We start from the raw sequence: 22,660 nt of genomic DNA on the forward strand, positions 1-22,660 counted from the left end.
CCGATGCCTTTAACGTATTTTCTCGCAGGGATTATTGGCCGAAATCAACTGAAAACGGCCAACCTGTGGCAAACCGCTACTGCAGACTGCGGTGCCATCCTGGAGCACGGCAGAGCCGCCATTCTGAAACTCCAGAATTGGCCAAAAGGGGTTTCTAACACTAATTTTTTGTTTTTTTGGGATATTTCTAGGTACTTGAAGTGTGTTTTAATCCCCGAATGAAAATTTAAGGAACCCGGGGACTACCAATAGGCGGGACTAAAAGTTTAGTATTTCGGACATCAATTTGCATAAGAATTCCTCACCTTATTCCCGGTTATGAAATTGAAGTTTAATTATGAATAATATAGTATTTTTTATAATTTAAAAATATCGATAATTAAATGTTACTAATGGAGGCAGAACCGGTTATTTATTACTGTTTGTCATATTTCACTGATTGATTAATTTTACGGTTTCGAATGCATAATAATACACTCAAATTGGTATGATAATTCGATTGTGTTTCCTTGATGCATGTATTGCTTGCTTTATGTGATTTATAGTTAATTAGGAAACTGAAAATCAAAGGCAAATGAAAAATCATTTGATTAAGTGAATGGATGAATGACATCTTTACTGGATATCTTAGGAGATGGTGGACGGACTGGGTATACAGGGAACTCTACCGTGAACATTGCCTCATAGCGGACGAGGTATCGATGATTGGTAATTTAGCACTTATACCGGACGGGGGTATGGGGACAACCCGTTTGACCCTCATACCGAATAAGGTATTGAAGGATGTTATTTCTTGGCGCTCATACCGGACGGGGTATGGGGACAGTCCGTTAGTTGAAAATGTTGAAAAATGGTTCACGCGTAATGAGGACATTCCTATGGACCCCCATGAATACTAGTAGCCTGATAAATTAGAAAGTTGTTATTCCGACTGATTGAATATAAAAAATGATATTGTTTATGCTATTGACACTATAGGACGATTTTTGAAATCTCGCTACGGTAAGTGTACAATAAATAATTTTACTTATGATAAATGAATTTACTTAAATTAAGAGCTCTATTAGTTATTTTCGTAATTTCTACAAACCTTAATTTCTGTATCGATGAGTAGCGTGATATTCTTACTAGACTAGTATAGCTCACTCTTTCATTAATTATTTCATATCAAGAGGACCAAGATACAGAGCTCGATACACAAGAGAGTTGCGAGTAGGACGTTCAGTTTGTTTACTTTCATTTATTTCTTCGATTATTAGTTGTTTATTTAGAATGGTCATTCCCGTAACCCTGTTGGGTATTCTAAATTATTGTTTAAGGAATGTAAACTCTAATTTATTGTTTTGGTTCCGCATTCAATTTATAATTTATTTTATTTTTAGTTCACGGACCGTTACACCCAATCTTAAATACCTATTTCATTATTAGTTATAATTATTAGGCGAATTAAATAATTAAAATAATGCTTATTTATGAGAATAATCAGATCAATTCACATTTATGGGTGTTGGGCGTGCGATCTCTTGGACGCGCCATTGAAATAAGAAAGCAAATGATCTTGCACTTTAGCTTGATTTCGAGACAATTGATTTAATTAAATTGTTTGTATATTGGTACGATATATATAACATCCATCATAGGGTAGTGATTACAATTAATGGTAAATTTTACTTGTTTTCCAAATCAACCAATATATGCATCTAAATGGAATAGAAAAAATGAGGAAACAAAAGGGTACACACACACACACATATATATATATATATGTATATAATATGATAAAAAAAAAAAAAAGGCAGATTGATATTTTACCTTTCTACTTAACTGATTCATGCCATATATGGATTCATAGTTATCAAAGTTAGGAGAATCGTCCTCAAAATCTATATCTATAGTACTTAAACATATGTAGTTTAGTCTTTCTAATTCCTCTACGTACTTCTTCTGTATCACAATAAATTTATGGAAAATGATTTGACTTATTATTTAATTTTTAAAAAATATTCTTGGAAAAAATCAAGTTGGGCGATCAGTGATGCTAAAAAACTTGAATAATTTTGATTAATTTTCTACGAAAGAAAGAACAGAAAATTTAACTTTCTGTACGTATTAATATAAAATTATTTAATATTCATTTTTTATATTATAAATATTATCCACTCTTTTTAAAATTTTTATTCTTTTTCGTACGCGTTCTAACGTTAGTGATAGAATATAACTCAATTATCGGTTCTAAAAAGAATTCCCTTTGTATTCACTCTCTGAACATGACAACTCAACGGATTAATTTTTAATATAAATGGTTGACAAATACCTATCTTTAAGGCGAAGCATATGTATTATATACATATATCTATACATATATGTATATATGTATGTAGAACTACTGCGGATCAATTAACATTAACATTCGTCTGTAAACAAAAAGTCTTAATAGAATGAATTAAGGCTGTGGCATCATACATGTTTTGAATCCTTCCTTACCTGGATTAGCGTTTATAATATTTTTGGGGCCGGCTTTGCTTACTTTATCCTCAAATTTTGACTTCATGAAGCCTATAAATACATCTCATTTGCTGCTCAAAAAATCAGACAGCTACCCCTACAACACTCTTTGTACCAAGCTTGCTTTGGTTCTAATAAACCTAAGCAAAGGATAAATAGTAAATTCCTAAAAGAAAAAATGAAGCCTAATACTATCCGTTTGTCAATATTTATGTTGGTCATATTTGGCATGCATGCCATTTTAGTGCTCGGCCGAGGTACTAGTCGAGGTACTCGTGTTGGCTTCTATTCCACCACATGTCCTCAAGTGGAGTCGATCGTCAAATCAGCTGTGCAAGCTCGTTTTGATACCGACCCTACTGTTGCTCCTGGGCTGCTGAGGATGCACTTCCATGATTGTTTTGTTCGTGGTTGTGATGGCTCAATTCTCCTTGAAGGATCTAACACTGAGAGAACTGCAATTCCTAACTCAAATTTGAGGGGATTCGATGTCATTCAGAATGCCAAGACTCAACTTGAAGCTAAATGTCCTGGAGTTGTTTCTTGTGCTGATATTCTTGCTCTAGCTACACGTGACTCTATTGTTCTGGTAATCAATAATATTTAGTCATGCATCATATATTTATTTTTTTCATCGTATTTATGTTGGTACACAACTCACTCGTACATAATAAGGTATTATTAATTTATTTTTACCATGTAATAACATGACATTTGTGGATCCAGAGTGGAGGACCTAGTTGGGCAGTTCCTACAGGGCGAAGAGATGGAAGAGTTTCATTGCAATCTGAAGTTGGTGCCAACATTCCTGGACCCACTGAATCTGTTGCTGAGCAAAAACGAAAATTCTCTGTAAAAGGTCTCAACATCCAGGATCTTGTTGTCCTCGTAGGTAAATATCGATTCATATATAATATTGATCCTCATCAATCTTCTTTATTAATAAGTTATAACTTACCAAGGTAAATATTAATTTATATATGTTCAATTTACAGGCGGACATACTATTGGAACCGCAGGATGTGCTGTAATTACAGGTAGATTATTCAATTTCAATGGAACAGCTGGTGCATCTGATCCTTCCATAAACCCATCATTCCTCCCTACATTACAAGCTCTTTGTCCTCAAGGTGGCAACCCAGCAACGCGCGTACCATTAGACACAGGCAGTGTAGACAAATTTGATACCTCTTTCTTTGCAAACTTGAGGAACGGTAAAGGAGTTCTCCAATCCGATCAAGTACTATGGACAGACCGTTCCACCAGGTCTTTTGTCCAACGATTTTTGACTTTCCGTGCTTTCAATCCTGAATTTACAAAGTCTATGATTAAAATGAGTAAAATTGGAGTCCTTACCGGTCTTCAAGGTGAAATTCGCAAAGTTTGCAATACAGTAAACTAAATACATATGATAAATTATATTTATGTTTTATCGTAAAAGTAAATAAAACTTGCATATTGTCTGTAATAAAGCGTAAAATAAAAAATAAAAAGAAAACAAGAGAGGCAAGTTTAGGGTTGACTTGGTTGTCTTTTATCAATGGTGTAGTTTCTTAATTTCTTCATAGATATGTTTTGTTTTTCCCTTGTATTCCAAGAATACTTGTAACATAATATCTAGCCAGTTTATTATAATGAAATTTGATTTTGTGTGTTAAATGAAGATATATTTAAATTACATGTAATATATGTTATTAAAATATCAATATCCATATAAACCCAAAAAAAAATCCTATTATACCCTGCCGCAGTATATATATATATATATATATATATATATATATATGTGTGTGTGTGTGTGTGTCTATCACATTTCTAAGATTATTGGAGGCATGCAAACGAAATTTGAATTCCCAAGGTTTAATAAGAAGAAATAATACAAAATATAAACTATTAATCCCAAAAAGAAAAATATTGCAAAGGGTATTGAAAGTATTTTCTTCAATAAATATACAATGCTAACCAAATTCAGTAGGTTCTAATAAGGATTACTACTAAAGTACTTAATTTGATAGAAGACTTTTTGAGCCTATAATATATATAATTTAGTTTTAAAAGATAATATTATAAAGGCCTAATTATTTTAATTTTTATTTCTTTTAAATTAATTAAAAAAATTATGTTATATATGTTTTATAATCAACTCTGTCCAACCAATACTTTTTTTTTTTTTTTTTTGAAAAGGAGGGTTTGACGGGTTATGAGATAATGGTATATGTATGCACTCTGCCGACAGAAAAGGAGGCTAGCTGTATAATATATATATATATACACACACATGTTCGTGCTACTGTATGTATATATATCTACATAGGGTGACGGACATAATATTTAATAATTAAAATATAGTTCTTTTTTTTTTTTTTAGTAAATAAATCATGGCAACCATAGTCGTGGAAACTTAATGTCAACTATAATCAATCATTAATCTGACTTTTCGTAAAGTCAACTGAGAGTTTACCCTGGCCACAACTTTGATACGTGATGAAAATTAAAAAATTAAAAACTTGAAAATAAAATAAAATAAAACAGTAAAGAGCTAAAAAGCTTAGAAACCTGGCTCCCATTGTTTTGGTCTCGACGAGGACGACATCAAAGGAGGTAGTCGTGGTGGAGAGGACGTCGGCCGCCCACTCATCGGCTAAGGTATTAAGGAACTGAAGAATCCGCTGCGCCAATCTCTGGAACCAAACCGATCTATCTCTCTACGACCATTACGTCTCACTTGCTCCGTGCACCCTTAGAAAAAGCAAGAAGAATTCTCATCTTCCTCCCGCTACGACTGATCCAAAACAAATGATTAGTTTCTGAGAAGAAAATGTCAAATTATCTTGCAGGAGGACTAGAATGGAAAGACACCGAAAGGGCATTTGTCTTCAGGGCACATAATAAATCACAGTATAGAATTGCAATTCACTTTTTATTTTGGGTGCAGCTGATAGTATTTTAAAATTTTTAGTGACAAATTATATGTTCATCGATTATATAATATATAAACATTAATTATAATATGATACTTATACAAAAATACATATATATATATATATACACACTTATACACATGAAATAAAGTGGTAATATATTTTAAGAGAAATTATTGGTTCATTATATTTTAAGAAAAATTAATAATTATTTATTAATTATATTTATAAAGTTTATCAACTTATTTATATGTTTTAAAAAATAAATCATTACTCATTATAATAATTATGTTCAATTACAATGAAATAAAATAAGATGAAAGCAAATGCATTTGTACGTATTTGTGCAATAATATATACAAAATTACAAGCACGATATCACAGTTAGAAGAAACATAATAAAATACTCAAAAGTACTTCAAAAATTATTAATTATACACATACTGTATCATAAGTTGGATTATGTATTGTTTAAATTTTATTTATATATATATATATATATGCCTATACACATGAATATATATATATATATATATATATATACAATATTATCTATTTTGCATCAATTCAACCTGCAGATTCATTGGTACAGGCCAGCTAGCTTGCTACCCCAGTGTAAGTAATATACCAGCATCTTTACGGAAACATACTATGATCTCTTCAAAATTTATATATACATATATATATATATAATTAAGATATACATACTATACTTTAGCATATTTGATTTTGTATTCCCGAAGGGAATATAATGCAGGGCGGGCGTTGGATTCTCAGCCGCATGTAACCCAAACCAAATAAACTCCTCCCTCCACTCCTTGTTTTTGTCTTCAACAAAGAACTTAATCAATACTGTATTAGCTGCAATGCTGTTTCAATATAATATATGTACTGTATGTATATATAACCTATATATAGAACAATGTTATGCTAGGAACAAGTTACTAATTCTATGCATTACAATGGGTTATTACGTCTATTCTCTAGTCCTGATCATACATCATCTGATGTTAATTCTTTCCAGCTTTAATGTTCTTGCTCAATATCATCCTTCTGATCACCGTCAAAGAAAAACCAGAATTCTGCAATCTGATAATTCTTCAGCTCCTGCAAACGATGACACCCACAAAAAATCTTCCAGCTTTGGTGCTGCCACCATGTTCTTGCTCTTCGATTTCGTCGGCCTTGCTGCCGTGATTCTTCTCTTCTTTCTTTATTACAAAAAGGACAAGGCGCTCAAGAAGCTAGAAAAGAAGCTAGAAAAGATGATGAAGAAAGAGTACAACATAGAAGAAGCAAAAGATGAAGATGATGACGAGATAGATGATGAGGACTCCGAAGAATTTAGAGTTCGAAAAAGGGCACAACAGGTTTCCGCAGAGAGATCAAGATTGAGTTTTTCAAAGGATCATGCAGAAGAAAGATCAAGACTGAGTGTTTCAAAGAATCATACAGAAGAGAGATCAAGGTTGAATGTTCCAAAGAATGGAGATGAGAGGGAAAACAAGCTTGTGTTCATGGGAAATGAAAGTGAAACATTTGAGTTGAATGACCTTTTGAAAGCTTCAGCTGAGGGATTGGGAAAGGGGGTGTTTGGCAATAGTTATAAAGCAAAACTGGAAGGTAAATCAGCTTATGTGGTGAAAAGGTTAAAGAATTTGAGACCTTTAAGTAATGAAGAATTCATCAAGCAGCTTCAAATGATTTCAGAGCTCAGCCACCCTAATTTATTGCCTCTTCTTGCTTATTACTATTCAAAGGATGAAAAATTGTTTGTGTACAAATATGCTGATAAAGGAAATCTCTTCAATCGCCTCCATGGTTAGCTTACTCACTTTTCGAAAATTTTCTTAAGTTATTTTACTTGTATTGTTATGTTTATTATGTTTATTTCAAAATACAGGATGTAGAGGAAGAAGTGATAGGAACCCATTTAAATGGAACTTGAGATTATCAGCTGCTCGAGGTGTAGCGCGAGCTTTGGAGTACCTTCACCAGAATGCAAAGTCACCAAACACAGTTCCTCATGGAAACCTCAAGCTCTCAAATGTTCTCCTTGATGAGAATGAAACTGTCCAAGTTTCAGACTACGGTCTTTCTTCCCTTATTGCCCTACCTATTGCAGCTCAACGAATGGTCTCTTATAAGTCACCAGAATACCAGGCGATGAAGAAGATATCCAAGAAGTCTGACGTATGGAGCTATGGAGACTTTCTTTTAGAACTCTTGACAGGCAGAATCTCCATCTATTCAGCTCCACCTGGGTCCAACGGAGTTGACCTCTGCAGCTGGGTCCATAGAGCGGTCAGAGAAGAGTGGACGGCAGAGATATTTGATATTGAGATATCTGTTCAGAGAAGTGCCGCTCAAGGAATGCTTAGGCTGCTGCAAGTGGCCATTCGCTGCTGTGATAGGTCGCCGGAGAAGCGGCCTGAGATGAGAGAGGTGCTGAGGGAGGTAGAAAATATAAGGGTGGGTGTTGAATCAGAAGACGAGGAGTCATCGTCTCTTCAGTCGTTGACAGATGAGTCAGTGTCGACTGGAGCCTCGATTTCAATTGGATGATCGTGTGATAGATGCAACTATGGGAGGATTCAAGATTTGAAGAACTTTGGTTTATTGCTAGGCATCATTGCTAGTGCCACTGACCCAGATAGGAACTAATACCTTGGATATAACAATCTGGAGCCTTGAAACTGGGATTTGCACTCTTGACATTTTTTGTTTTCATTTGGTTATCATCTTGATTAGTGTCTTCAACAAATTACACTGTATTTTCCAATCTGCCCCATGATTCATCAACAGCTTGCTCCCACGAATCTTCTGTTTGCCGCTACCGATAGATTCAATGACCAGAACTCTTTTCTTTTTATACCCAGATATATTTACAAGTATCTTTTTTTGGTTAATATATAACCCAGTAATATTACACAACCTATTTATTCAACTTATACAAATTCATTCAACACAGTACAAGTACAATTCAGATAACTGTATCAAGATTATTATATATACATATGTATGCATATATATATGATGGGAATGCCCGTGGAAGATGCACGTAAGCTCAGAGACTATTGGGAAAGGGGAGGGTGGTAGATGAATTACAGTTAATATTGGAATTGAGTATATGTTCCTACTTTTCATATTCTTCCACTTTCAACGTGTTCATGATTTTCTGCATTTGCTGACGCTTAATAAAATTACTTTCCACCGCAAACCAAAAAAATCTATATACGCATTATATATATGTCTTCCCTATAAATTGCTCGCCACCCTTCATGAATTTCTAAACAAACTATAAATACTTTTCACTTTGGAGGGATGGGAAGCACTTCTCTGCAAAATTCCAATCTCTACAAATCGGATTGCCAAATCCTTCGTTCTTATATTCTCTCTGGTAATTTATTTAACTATACAAATGTATATGTATATATAGAGCAACACACATACTTTGGTCTCTCTCTATCTACAATCTTATGGAAAGATCCACGCTCTTATTTATCTTTTATTTTTCTTTCCATCCAAATAAAGATAGAGTGCTCAACAGTTCCGATCTAGTTAGAAATTGAAATGATCAATTATTTGAACCGAAAGTCAGATCATTTAAATATCGATCCAGTTCGGTCTGGACTAAATTTTACTAGTTTAATCCAGTCATACCAATTGGACCCGTTTTTTTTTTTTTTGAAGAAAATTTAATATATACTATACTATATATTCAAATTACATATATATGTTATCACAATATACAATATATATAATTTAATTTAAATTAATTAAAACAATATGTAACATGTATATAAATATAATCTATGTTATATACTATATATAAAATATTATGTTAACCAGTCATTAAAACTGATCTAGAATGAATGAATCTTCTCAGTTCATGTCCTATTAGATTGAAAACCGACTCTGGACATTTTCTGATATGATTTAGTCCGAACCGAATAATGCACATCTTAGGGTTTCAAGCGATTGAGTTGATCAATACAAACCCTATATAGAGAACTAACAAAGATAACTAATGTCTATAAACGTTTGAAGACTAGTTGAACAAGTTTCTAGCTTTCTATAACTATTTGCTCTTTCTATTTTCATGTCTATAAACGTTTGAAGACTAGTTGAACAAGTTTCTAGCTTTCTATAACTATTTGCTCTTTCTATTTTCTCTATACTACTGATAGTTTTGGCAGTTTTGGGGATTAATACTTGCCCTACTGCAATTATTCATCAAATGATACTCTAGTTGGATTATATTATTTTCTAGCCATTATATAAAAATAATAATTACTATTTTCTAAATGTTCATACCTAATTTAGCAGGTCGTAATGAAGGAATGAACTATCAAAAGCTTGTGGAGATATTTTTAAATAGAAACTCAAATGCCCTGATGATCATTCGCCAGACATATACTGCCCTATACGGTCAAGATCTGCTTTATATGATGGCAACCAATCAGGGAAACAGCCCCTTTGCCGTAAGTATATACCCAATATGGCTACCCAAAGATAAAGTTTTATTGTGCCCATATGCACGCTGATTATGCATATATACATGATGATGAATATTGATACAGAGAGTAGCTTATCTTCGCATGAGCAAACCTCAAGAACGAGATGCCGAAATTATGAGGCATTCGCTCTTTGGAGGCAGAATCAACCTACACAATCTCATTGAGGTTGCTTGTACCAGATCCTCTCTTGAGCTGCATTTCATTAAGCAAGCTTACAACTCCCGCTTCAATTCTAATCTTGAACAAGATATGGGCACTAAGCTCAATTCTGGATTCAAAGAGGTAACTCTTATTCTTTTCTGCAGAATCTATTCTAAGCCTATAAAACTTTTAACTTCCGAGTTTGATCTCCTAAAACTTTTACATTTTTCTTTTTCATAAAAGATTCTGCTGGCAGTAATGAAGTCATCTCAGTACTACGCTGGCAAAGCAGATACCAGCATGGCTATGTGCGACGCTAAGACCCTCTATGAAGCTGTTGAAACTGGCAAGACCATTGATCAGAGAAGCATAGTTTTGATTATGAGCCAAAGGAACACTGGACAGATTAAGGCCATACTAAGCTCCTACAGACAGCTGTATGGCCACGAATTCTCTAAGGCAATCAAGCAAAGCAAATGTGGGCAATTTGGGAAAGAACTTCGAGTGATGATTAGGTGCATACAGAACCCGGGAAAATTCTTTGCAAAGCAACTGAGGATGAAAAGTGGAGATGGAAGAGAGCTATTGATTCGAGTGGTAGTAACCCGATCAGGAATAGACATTAAAGATATAAACAATGCTTTCACTGCTAAAACAGGCAGTTCCCTTGAAAACCTTGTGAGGAGAGAATTTAACAACAAGGACAGCAAGACCAATGGCATTGTAGCTGCCATTTTAACTGGACTGATAAGAGGATGAAAAAGATTTAAATGTGCATGTGCAAACCAGAGCTTAATAGTAATAAAATAAAGATACAGCTTAATGAGCAAAACTGTAAGATTTCTTCCCCCATTTATTCAGAAGAAATGTTTCTAGATCTAGCATCCTTGTTTTATTTAACCACGATACACAATCAGGAAACTAATCTCCTGCTAGATTGGAAAATGCTATTTCAAGTGTAATTTCAACAAGGGCACAGTAGGTATTCACAAACATTAAACTGCTATAAAAGGAAAAGAAAAAAATGGGCCTTCCAGATTCAGGGTAAACAAAAGAACTGTTTGATTTTCTTGCCAAACCCAAAAAATTCCACTCTAAAAAAGAGCAAACTGTATTAAAAAAAAAAAAGTTAAAAGTTGCACTTCTATTTTAGTTTTCTTTTCAATGGCTATGTTGTTCACTTTTAAAATGAACAATGCCATACCATATTGCGGGAAAAAAAATCGCAGTAGTAAGACATTTTAGTTCCAAGTCTCAATTGCATAAACATTGTCCTTTGTTCCTTTTTCAGCTAATAACAAAATATGTTCACCATATTTATTCTCTTGAACAACCGAAAATTACTCATTACCTATATAGGTATCAGAATAATAATCAGGAGTTCTCACAAGATCAGAACATCAAGAACCACTCTCTCATTCATTTGCAGAACCTTCCTCTGGCTGAGCAGCTCCTCCTTCTATTAAATCACAAGCAAATAGGTAATTACCTTTCCATTCCCACAAATGAAAGCATAGAGATAAATATATAGAAGTGAACAGAAGAATTAATTGAGTCTAAACAAGAGTACCTTCACCATCAGCTGGAGCATAAGGAGATTTCCGATAACGTGTTTGTTGTTGTGTGGGCTGAAACATAGGAAGCACAAAGGATAAAAAGTCATGAACAATCCAATTTTATACACTTCAATAACATGACAAAGGTAGTTCTCTAGTGAAATGCATTTACTCCAAAATGCATTTAATCCAATTTTATACACTTCAATAACATGACAAAGGTAGTTCTCTGATGAAATGCATTTACTCCACAACAAATAGGAAAGTGGAAGACAAACTAGTGCACCCAAAACCGAATTCAGGTCAGACTGTATGCAAATTATGATTTAAGACTTTATCCACGTTACTTCAAAAAGAAAAAAGCTTAGACGCATTCAACCATAAAAAAAATAATATTGCATCCTTTAAATAGAAATGACTTCTTCAATGCTTTCTAATATTGTAGGGCATCTACGGATCCATTCTCATATAACCATCAAAACTAGGTAATGCTCACAGGATTCTCAAAAAACAAATAGTAATAAAGTGACAGTCAAGACCACTGCTAACCAGGTTCATAATTGTGCGTGGTATGGGTATGAAAATATGGTTTGGCATTTCCTTCGGTACTTGGTAGCAGAGGGTACACATTACATCATACCCTTTAATAGATATCATTCAAAGGTGTACCAGTTTTTTAGGAGCATTCAAAAGGGTTCTTATATAGTGACATATGTCAGCTTATATGTGCAAAAATATGTGGAAGATTTGTAATAATAAAAAAATCTTAAATTCATATTTTTAAAATATAATAAACATAATGGTTCAGAAACAGTTAAGGTCGAAGTATGTAAAGCATTTAGATTCTAGAAGCACCCAAAATTTAAAAATTAATAGACAAAAATCTCCAACATTGTAGATATGAAACTTTCTAGTTTCGTCTTCAATATCATTTCCATTTCTCCTTGTTACTGCTTGTTGCAAAGCTAGGAATTAAAGAGAGAAATAACAGCAGTTCCATGATTTCTTTCTCTACATGTACTTTAGTTTGGTTTGCATGTTATGCAATGTAAATCACTAAAGAACCACATTTCAGATGACAAGAACAAGATCATGGCTTTCAAGGGATGCTGAAATCCAGTATCAATAGTCAAGAACTTAGGAAGTTTATACTATTCAGCAGGAAGAGATTTTATTAGCAACATCAACAATAATCCTATTTCTATTTATGGGTCCAAGCAAGATATGCTTACGTAGCCCTCAGTCAAATCTTTATGTTGCATCCAGCAAAGGAAAATTATTTCATACCTGTAACTTTGGCCGAAGGGCTTCAAGCGGTCCTTTCGGCTTCTCAACACCTTGCTGTCATCATCAAGAGGTATTATAGAACATCAAACAACTAATTTGCAAGATTGTAAAGCTTCAGAAAGTGTAGATGGAATAAAATGAAAGTACCTTTCCAAGAGCCCAATCAGCAGAGTCAAAGTAAGCACGCTCGTGGTCCTGTCATAAAAACCAGAGGTTTATATTAACAAAGCACAAAAAGACATCCCTTCAATATTTCATTGAGAGCTCAATAATACCTTAGAAATGAGGGGTGGTTTCTTGGGCACAATTCCTCCATATTTTTTCTTTATAACTGCTTCCTACAAAAATCATTAAAGATATGTGACTATGTACAAATCTCGAAGATGAAGATTATCTTCCCAGAATCTAACTTATGAGCTTAAGCAGTTCAATAGTAAAAACTCAAAAGCTTTTTTTCAAGGGAGCCCTTAAGGAAAAGGATAAGAAGCAAACCTCCTCTTGAGATGATGGCATGGATTTTTGAGACTCCTCAGTGACATTTCCTTCAACTTGCTCATGCCCTTTGACATCCTCCACACCTGACATGATATCTTTACACTAGCCAACAAGACTGCAACTATAATGGAATACCAATTATTCCAGCTAGTTAATAAACTGCAAGAAATATTGTAACTCATGAATGGATTATCAATCAACAAAGTAAGAAGCCAAGACAAACTGATAGTATATTTTCAGAATATAATCAATAAGGAACTGAACACTTATATAGAAAGTTCTAAGCATGACACATATAACTGCCCTCATAAAAGCATTAAAAGCTAAAACTGGAAGCAAATTCAAGGGGATAACTTATTCAAAAATAAAATCAAAGAAATAAATATTAGCATTTACATAGCAAACAAGAGTCTGAAACTGCAACAGACATCATCTAATTTTCCAAACACTCATGAGTTCCATAATCTTTCTTCAAAATTCATGTTACAAATGGCTAGAAAAGAAATGTATAGCATTCTATCCCCCAATGAATGTCGAGATAAGAAGTGTACTTGAAATATGTCAAAAAAATGTTTTAAACACGAGCTAACGTAGTACATCAACATGGGAAATCTGAGGTTAACATTCTATCCCCATACATATTACAAAAGATGAAGGACACACCAGAAATCTATCAAATCAATTAACAAATTTTTTAAATAAGAGGATCATATTAAGAAGAGTGAGTTTTCACTCCATTTCCAAAGCATAACATGATAATTCACCAAGACCTTGTTAAAATTTCATAAGACTGGCATAGGAACAATGTTCTTCAGTTAGTTATCAAAAGGACACCTATTTTGGAGCAACTCATGGGAAGTTAAAGTTGATGTCAAAAATTCAACACAGACAATCCCAGACATTTCAAGCAATTAGAATAGTCAAATTATCAATTACAGAGAAAACAAACCTAGGAGAACATCTGAAAATAAAGCATAGGCATTTGCAAAAACTCTAAATCACTTGAGAAGGTAAACAACAATGCAACAATGCGTATTGATTTCCAAAATTAACAAACCAAAGAGAAAAAAAGAGCTCGTACACAATTTCAGGTTACAAATTCATGCATCATCATGAATGAGTGTCGCGGTAAAATTCATTAATGGAAATAGTAATTTATTTTGGGAAGGTGCCCTCACATCAAGCAAGCACCCTTTGCCTAGATTGAGGCCTTTGTTCAGACACTGTGGTTAATTCAAACTGGCCAAGCCTTGAGGAACCTAAAGGATACTTTTGAGCCTAGGTTGTGCCACTAAGCAGAAATGAGTGCTAATGGAAATAGTAATTTATTTTGGGAAGGTGCCCTCACATCAAGCAAGCACCCTTTGCCTAGATTGAGGCCTTTGTTCAGACACTGTGGTTAATTCAAACTGGCCAAGCCTTGAGGAACCTAAAGGATACTTTTGAGCCTAGGTTGTGCCACTAAGCAGAAATGAGTGCTAGTGGAACCAACAAAGCACGTGAAAGAAATCACCGTTTAATACATCCCAAAATTGCAAAAAAAAAACCGACAACAAGATCCTTGCTTCCTTATTTTGCATAAGTTCTAGAGCAGTTAAAGCAATAAATTATCTGCAACTTAGATCCAAACATCAGCTGGTATTCATTAATAACAAAGACAAGTAGAATCTCCCCACAGAAGCAACTCATAAATTTCTACGAAGTAAAACCATTAAAGTAAATCCTACCATTAAGCGTGCAAATTAATGATCCCCTCATAAGCTAATCAACACACATCAAAAAATCAAGGTCTCAGATAAAATAAATGAAAATATACACGAAAGATTACAGTCTCAACAACCAAACCATCATCACAAATCGGATTGTAACAGTCAAGAAAAAACACAAGGCCGATTTATTGCAAGATTTATCGTAAATAAACGGAATTATATGATGTAATTCAATCCCTATAACAGATCGCAAACAACAGAAAGAATCAATTTTACTCGGAGAAGAAAAAGAAAACAGCGCCAATAACATGTTGCGACCAAATAAATCGTATACCTTTCACTGGAGCAAAGGAGAACGAGAGCTCGTGAAAGAGAGAAATGTGAATAAGAACGAAAGGGAGGGAGATACGGTGGTAATTGATGCCGTTTCGTAGGACGAGTGAGATTTGCGTCGTGCGATTCTTTGACTGGTTGCGTGGATGATTGATTGCTTAAGACCTGAAATTGCACATTACCGTTGTCGATAAGATCCGACGAGTTGATTTTTTTCCCAAATTGCCCTTACCATTTATTACATGTTATTTTCTTCCCCAAATTTCTTTCACAATTTTTTTTTTTTTTTTGGGTATAAAATACTGAATTTTGACTTTTTAATATTCAAAAATATGTAATCAAAATATAATTTTTTAAATCTATTTCTATCTAATTATTAGCTATTAAGCTTTTAATATTTTCAGTTATTTATTATAATTTATTAATTTTATATATGTGAAACACACATACATTCTAGAAAACTAAGGGTAGTATGTAAAATAATTGAACACAATAATATTTTTCTTTAATAAAAAATTATTAGTTTAGAGGTATTAAATGTAAAAATATTGAAATACAATTTTATTAAAGTGAAATTTGCCCATTTTATCATATATATAATTAATGAAAAATTAGATAAACTGCCTAATTAACTTGTTTTTTTTTTCCACCATGAAATGTTGACAAAAATTAATTAACCTATAGTTTTTTATTTTCTATTACGGATATATTTGGAAGAAATAAAATTTATTTCCAGACTTATTTTTTAAGGATTAAAATATAGGATTCAAATCTCTTCACTGTAAAAAGAAAGCAAGTCAAATATATATGGTATTACATTCTTATTCTTTTTTTTCTTCTGAGGCGAATGGAATATATTCTTCACAATAATAGTTTATATCAACATTCATTTTGACCCTTTTAATTTATAGATTACTAAAATCAATGACCACCAACTAGAGCTGTTGCTATACAGTATACAATCCGACAATCTACTAAATTTTCTTTCCGGAATTCCATCATTTTTTACCATGGCCAACTTTTGTGTACAACTCTCCTACTCGTAATCATCTCCGAAATCCTGTCACAAATCGTCGAATACCAGCAAAATCAGATACTACATTAACATTGCAGAAGCAGCCATGAGCAGTATTTGTCAGGTAATTCAATAGGAACTCGCACTGCTTTTCTCCATTTGTCTGCAGCATGAAGGTGAGAAGAAGAAAATGTAAATGGAAGTATCCGATTTTATTCTGATACAAAATAACAATGCCTGCAAAGAAACTATATATCAAAGGAAAGAATTGATTCTTTCATACACTATCTCTTAAGTTTTTTGTTAAAATCTCCCATTCAAAAAATTAGTTTTTGTTAAAATCTCCAATGCTCCTTCAAATATTAGGAACCAGATCTTCATTCCTTAGGAAAAAAGTAAACAGTTCAAGTGTTGCTAAGTTCTATCCAGTTTGTGTTTTAGGTTTTCACTTTTGCAATTTAAGATGATAGATCGGTAATTGTGTTAAAGCATCCAAAGGACAAGTGAAACAAGAAGAGGGTAAATTTATGTCATAGACTTGAAGATTATAAAGGATCTATACCTGGCTAGAAATAATAAATCCATACCTCAAAAACAAAAAATCCACCAGGTTTCAACATCAGTGCAGCCCCATTGCTGAGATGGAGAAGGCTATCCATGCCACTTGTACCACCATCCAATGCAAGACTCGGCTCATGTCTACCAACTTCGGCTTGTAGCCCAGATATATCTTCGCTAGGTATATATGGTGGGTTACTCACAATACCCACAAGTTTTCCTTCTACATCCTTCAGTGGTTCAAACCAAGATCCTTGCCGCACCTCTACAATATCCTGATTTGCAGGATTAAGTTCAGCAAATATTCAATAGAAAACAAGAAATTTAAGAAATCTAGCAATGAAGAAAAGAACAAGAATATTTCAACCCAAATCAGGAGAAAAAAAGAAAACAGGAGTGATACTATGAGGTAGACAAACTCTAAATAAATTGAAGATTGGACATGATAACTTCCTTAAGATACACTCTTAAGAATTATCTGCACTTCTACCATCTTTTTGATGCACAAAACACATGTTCACAGTGAAGTCCATCTTAAGGATTCTAAATTTGCATATACATTTGGGTATCCACCCTTGCTAAATTCATCTTTCGAAGAGTAAAGACTGCCACTTCTTTTTCATTATTTCATTCAAATAATGTAGATGAAAGCCTGCATCAACAGCTCAATTTTGTCTCACAGCCTTGTTTTCAACCTCATTCCGCCATTTGAACAATCACAGAAGCCAATGATATACAGACAGCATGTTTTTTAATGAGGAACAATGTGGGGGAAGAGAGACTTGAACCTAAATGTTTGTCCACGATCAAATCGAAAGATGCTCCAAACACCAGCTGCCTGTGGGTGCATCCATTTCTTGCATGTTCACTTCTTCACAGTAGTGAATAACTGGTGCCAATATGATCAAGACAGACGATTCTATTTGATGAGGATAGTGCAGTTGTCTATAAAAAAAGGATAGCACAGCTGTTATCATACATTATTGGAGTGATGCTCCAGTGGCAGCTGTTGTTAGGCAAAAGTCCAATAACTCGCATCATTGAGATTCTACTTCAGGTAAAGATATGTTTCTTGCTCTATTTTGGAACTTGTGACACCTATTTTTCCAACTAACACCCCAATATTCCTTCTGTCCTCAATTTTCCAGACCAGTTCGTGGGGTGGGTTTGCTTGGTTTTGTTTTGATTCTTGTTCTGGATCTATAATATTAGAGAACTAGATTTAAGAACAATGGGGGCAAGTTAAGCAATTGGATAGAGTAGGACCCCAGAGATTGTGAAAGAAGAAAGTTAGGGAAAGAAAGTGAAGAATTATGTTCTAACAAACTTTATTTCAGAAAATGAAGGGTAAGAGCCATGAGACAGTGTTATCTTTCTTGGAACTTACTAATTACCTTTTCTAATATATTAACTCATATCTTTAGGAGTATGTAACATGTGTATTAATATTCTTGTTGTAACTAGAAAAAGGATTTGAATCCTAGATCTCTTCATATAGAGAAAGATAAAAACCAATGAAGCAAAACTGCATTCCTTATATTACTCATGAACTAAATAATGAACCTAAAAGTGGTCTGATAGAAGTCCTAACCCCTTCAAACCTAAATTTAGCATCTACTAAATTTTTTAACCATACACTGTGCCACAATTAGAATGCATACCATCTTCGAGGTCACTAGGACTTTGCCTTTGTGATAGGTCCTAGGCTTTGGATCTGGTCACAGAGCGCTAGTGTGCAATCCTGGAGGAAGCAAGCTGCTTGCTTCCCAGTTTTCTGCCTTGCCGCAAGCAAGCTGCTTGATTCCTAGTTTTCTGCCTTGCCGGCCTATGGTGAGGCTCGTCTAAGAGAGCCTTCGATCTTTTAGAGAGAAACATTTTGGATTAATAGCTTGATGATTTTATTTATGGTAATAAATGTGTGCAAGGAAGCTAATTGAATTATACTCTATTAAATTATAGGAATCACAGTTCATGTTTCATTCCAAGTCCTAATCTAAATCAAACTTTAGGAATCCAAATCCTAGTTTCGTTCCAATTTCCTGATCTGAATGTAAATAATTAATATAAATCTTTAAATAATCCTAACTCTTCGTAGTTCCTTAAAGAAACCAATTTCCTACTAGACTCAAACTCCTTTCTGCTGCTTCCATAGGTCCCACATGCTATTATTTTTTGTGTTGTAACATTTCTCACCTCCTCGAATTGAAGCTTGTCTGCAAGCACCACAGTGGGATGTTTTCTCGTCCCTTGCATCCTCCTCATATCTTACTTCATCATTCTCAAATTCCAACCAGAATAGCTTTCTAACATATGCCTTGCAACAAACGATTCATCACAGTTGAAACAAAGACCCTTCTTCCTCCTGTCTTCCATCTCGTTCCTGCTCAATTTCTTGATAAACGGCAGGTTACATACTCGTCTGTTGCTGTTGTCCTTTGGTTTCCTTTGATTTGCCTTTCTCTCATAGTGTCTGGCCAAATGCTTAGTAGTAGTAATGTCAAGTGGTTGTTATAGCTCAAGCTCAACAATGGTATATTTTTGGAGAGCACTAACAAAGATCTCAACTTCTTGCTCAGGAGTGAGGGAGGATCTATGCATTGAAAGCTGCTCGAAATGTTGCTGGTACTCGGCAACCGTTCCCTCCTCCTCCTGCTTCAATCTAATCAGTTTTTTTATTGGGTGGGGGGGTCGGTGGGAGGGAGGGGAGAAGGGGAGCGAATCTAAGATTACAGTGGGATTTAAATTCTTCTTAAGAAAGCTCTGATCAATCTCTCTCCGACTTTAGGAACAACAGTTGGGCATCATCTTCCAGGTGGAAAGAGGCTAAGCTCATCTTGTCTTCTTTCAGCTGCCTTTGGTGTCATAGGAAGTGCTCGCACCTATTAATCAATCCAATGGATCAACGGAGTCATCAGATCTAAGAAAATCTGACCTTGGGAATTGCACTCATACTTCCCCCTTCAGTATTATTGCTGGAATCAGCTAAGTTCTTATCTTTTCTTTTTGTTAAGCCAGTGGTGTCGACAGTCTCCCTCCTTGTAGCTGAGGAATCCAAGAGATAAGCTTTCAACTTAAGCAGCAAGCTCATGCTGCATCTCTTCTGATGCAGGTACGATCCTCCTGATATTGCTTCATGACGTCTCAAATTGTTGTTGGAAACTTTTGAAGTCCTCCATGATCACCGCCTCTGATACCAATTGGATAGGGTCTCGGGCTTTAGATTTGGTCAAGGGCCCAGTAGCGTAAAATCCTAGAGCAGGTAAGCTGCTTGCTCCCAGTTTTCCAGCCCTGCCAATCTATGGTGAGTTTTGTCTAAGAGAACCTCCGATTTTTCAGAGATAAACTCTTTAAATTAATAGCTTGATGACTTTATTTATGATAATAAATGTACTTATTGAGAAGCTATCTGAATTAGATCCCTCTTATAATTCTAGGAATCATAGTTCTAGTTTTATTGCAAGTCCTAATCTAAATGTAATTATAATTCTAGGAATCCTAATCCTAGTTCTAGTCCCAATTTCCTAATCTAAATCTAAATAATTCATGTAAATCTTTAAATAATTCTATCTCTTATTAGTTCCTTAAGGAAAGCAACTTCCTAATAGACTCAAACTCCTTCCTTTTGCTGCTTCCATGAATCCCACGCTCTATTATTTTCTGCACTGTAACACTTTCTGCCAGCTGAGTTGCTTTCTGACACTAGATACTCTTAGGCTACCAGCAAGAACTTTGACCTTTGGATATTTAAGAAGTAGGAACTGAATTGAAGAAAACAGGAAATGCAATTCTCTTCCTGACCACCCATTTCTCTCAATCGTTAATCTTTCTCGTTGCCTTTTATGTCCTGCTCGTTCCACTAAAATATTCTTGTCCTAGATTATCAGACCACAAGAAGCCCCTCATAATCCATTCTAACCTCTGAGCTATATAACAAGAATTCTAAACAAAAAAACAAGTACAGCCACAACAAAACTAGATTAGAATTAAGTGTAAGTTCTTTTCCAACCCTGGTGATGTTTAACATACTTACAAGGAGATACCAAAAGGGATCAGCTCAAGAATCATTCATAAAAACAACCAGAGGGCACTTTCAAGGCTTGTAGAACCAACAAAAGTATTGAGTTCGGACATTTCCCTATTTCCATTAGAAAGAATTATTGCTTTGCGAACCACTGTTGGATATTCATATATTACTATCCAATTCAAATAAGTCTACAAAATAAAAATTTCGGATACTCAAACACATCAAACTTCTAACTACGAAATTTCCCACTGCAAAGCCAACAGTTCCATGTTCCATCAAAAAACAAAGTACTAAAAAAAAGCAAAGTAACAAAGATGATTTCACCAACCTGCAGACCATACCTCTGCAAATTGAATTGAGCCACTGCCACCGCCACATAACTTAAATCCGTGGCAATCACTCTGCCATGAGCACCCAAAATCCTCCCAATACCAATGGCAATGGCACCACTGCCAGTCCCCAAATCAGCCCACAACCCTTCTCTAAATCCCCCATCTCTCGCAACCAAATCACCCACCAAATCAACAATCATCTCTGTTTCTGGTCTGGGAATCAAAACACCTTCTTGCACGGCCAACACCAAATCCCTCCAATGCTCGCACCCAACAATGTACTGAAAGGGTCTCCTCTCTTCAATCCTCTGCCTCCACAGAGCGTAAAGCCCGTCCAAAGATGTTCTTAATCTCAAATTCTTGAGATTCTTCTGGGCACCCAATTGGAGTACGAGTGAGTGGTCTTCAATGGCGTCTTCAATGAACCACCTGAGCTCTCTGCACAACAGAGTGGAGTCGGGTCCGTCGTCGGAATCAACAAAGGAAGACCCAACGGAGGAGGCCAGATTCCTGGCCCAGTCATGCCACTTTGTGAAGTCCGATAGAGTAGCTGAGAACGTAGAGGGTCTCAGAAATAGTGGGATCTGGAGGGATTTCTGGGCAGCGGGTGGGGAAGATAGAAGAGAAGATGAAGAAATGGGAGCGCAGAGATTGGAACAGTAACGAAGAGAAGGTAAACGGATGACAGGGAAAGCCAGTTTCATGGATAGAAAATCACGGAAGCCAGAGGGAATTGAAAATCTTTCGTCTCCCTCCGTAGTCAACCAGAAAAGCTACCTCGCAGTGGCCTCCAACTTTCATTTACTTTCACATTTTTTGTACTTTTAACTTTGTAAACGTGGGTTTTTTTTTTTTTTTTTTTTTAAATTTTTTTTAATTAGTATATTTTACATTTTATTTTTATATTTTTTTCTTAATACTTATTACTTCCATCATTTCCTATTTGGCAATTGTAAAAAAGACTTATTTACTAATTTAATTCTTTTCAAAAATATTTTGAGAGTAAAATTTGGAGTATTTATTGTTCAATTTTGTATGCTGAAGAAATTCAAAAATAAAACTTTGAATAGAATGTAAAATATTGAAGTCTTAAAATTTCTCCAAAATAAGAAATAAATTTAAGTTTTTTCCTTTTTAAGATAAGATAAAATTGTGTAAAATTTTCTATTATTATTATAAGAACATTATTTTACATTATCACCTTGTAGTCTACACCTTACAAAAGTCAGTCCTACGGAAATTTGTGGGTATAAGAGTAAAAATC

The 22,660-nt window shown here is 34.6% G+C and overlaps 5 protein-coding genes across 6 annotated transcripts; 3 read left to right on the forward strand and 2 right to left on the reverse strand.

The window, feature by feature from the left end:
- Positions 1-2,590: 2,590 nt before the first annotated feature.
- On the forward strand, positions 2,591-4,045 carry LOC110816182 (peroxidase N1-like). Its single transcript, XM_022044248.2, has 3 exons — positions 2,591-3,094; positions 3,232-3,397; positions 3,501-4,045. The coding sequence occupies exons 1-3, from the start codon at positions 2,684-2,686 to the stop codon at positions 3,905-3,907; spliced, it is 984 nt and encodes a 327-aa protein (XP_021899940.2). The 5' UTR covers positions 2,591-2,683; the 3' UTR covers positions 3,908-4,045.
- Positions 4,046-6,388: 2,343 nt separating this feature from the next.
- LOC110816100 (probably inactive receptor-like protein kinase At5g41680) lies at positions 6,389-7,991 on the forward strand. Its single transcript, XM_022044141.2, has 2 exons — positions 6,389-7,247; positions 7,330-7,991. Exons 1-2 carry the CDS (start codon positions 6,389-6,391, stop codon positions 7,989-7,991), a joined length of 1,521 nt encoding a protein of 506 aa, XP_021899833.2.
- Positions 7,992-9,769: 1,778 nt separating this feature from the next.
- On the forward strand, positions 9,770-10,846 carry LOC110816099 (annexin D5-like). The gene is made up of 3 exons (XM_022044140.2): positions 9,770-9,910; positions 10,010-10,228; positions 10,331-10,846. Exons 1-3 carry the CDS (start codon positions 9,770-9,772, stop codon positions 10,844-10,846), a joined length of 876 nt encoding a protein of 291 aa, XP_021899832.2.
- Positions 10,847-11,326: 480 nt separating this feature from the next.
- Positions 11,327-15,610, reverse strand: LOC110816190 (cAMP-regulated phosphoprotein 19-related protein). Of its 2 annotated transcripts, none has more exons than XM_022044265.2 (7): positions 15,469-15,610; positions 13,423-13,546; positions 13,206-13,268; positions 13,078-13,125; positions 12,931-12,984; positions 11,658-11,715; positions 11,327-11,546 (listed from the first exon to the last, which is right to left on the reverse strand). In XM_022044265.2, exons 2-7 carry the CDS (start codon positions 13,513-13,515, stop codon positions 11,503-11,505), a joined length of 360 nt encoding a protein of 119 aa, XP_021899957.1. In that variant the 5' UTR covers positions 13,516-13,546; positions 15,469-15,610; the 3' UTR covers positions 11,327-11,502. The 2 variants fall into 2 exon arrangements, with proteins under 2 accessions (XP_021899957.1, XP_021899956.1); XM_022044264.2 differs by having other exon boundaries at positions 13,423-13,584; positions 15,469-15,609.
- A 647-nt stretch (positions 15,611-16,257) lies between these two features.
- On the reverse strand, positions 16,258-22,205 carry LOC110816202 (RNA methyltransferase family protein). The gene is made up of 3 exons (XM_022044278.2): positions 21,393-22,205; positions 17,070-17,315; positions 16,258-16,645 (listed from the first exon to the last, which is right to left on the reverse strand). The coding sequence occupies exons 1-3, from the start codon at positions 22,098-22,100 to the stop codon at positions 16,514-16,516; spliced, it is 1,086 nt and encodes a 361-aa protein (XP_021899970.1). The 5' UTR covers positions 22,101-22,205; the 3' UTR covers positions 16,258-16,513.
- Positions 22,206-22,660: the final 455 nt, after the last annotated feature.

Source organism: Carica papaya, chromosome 6 (genome assembly GCF_054855325.1).
Source record: "Carica papaya isolate Zhongbai chromosome 6, ASM5485532v1, whole genome shotgun sequence".
Classification (NCBI taxonomy): Eukaryota; Viridiplantae; Streptophyta; class Magnoliopsida; order Brassicales; family Caricaceae; genus Carica; species Carica papaya.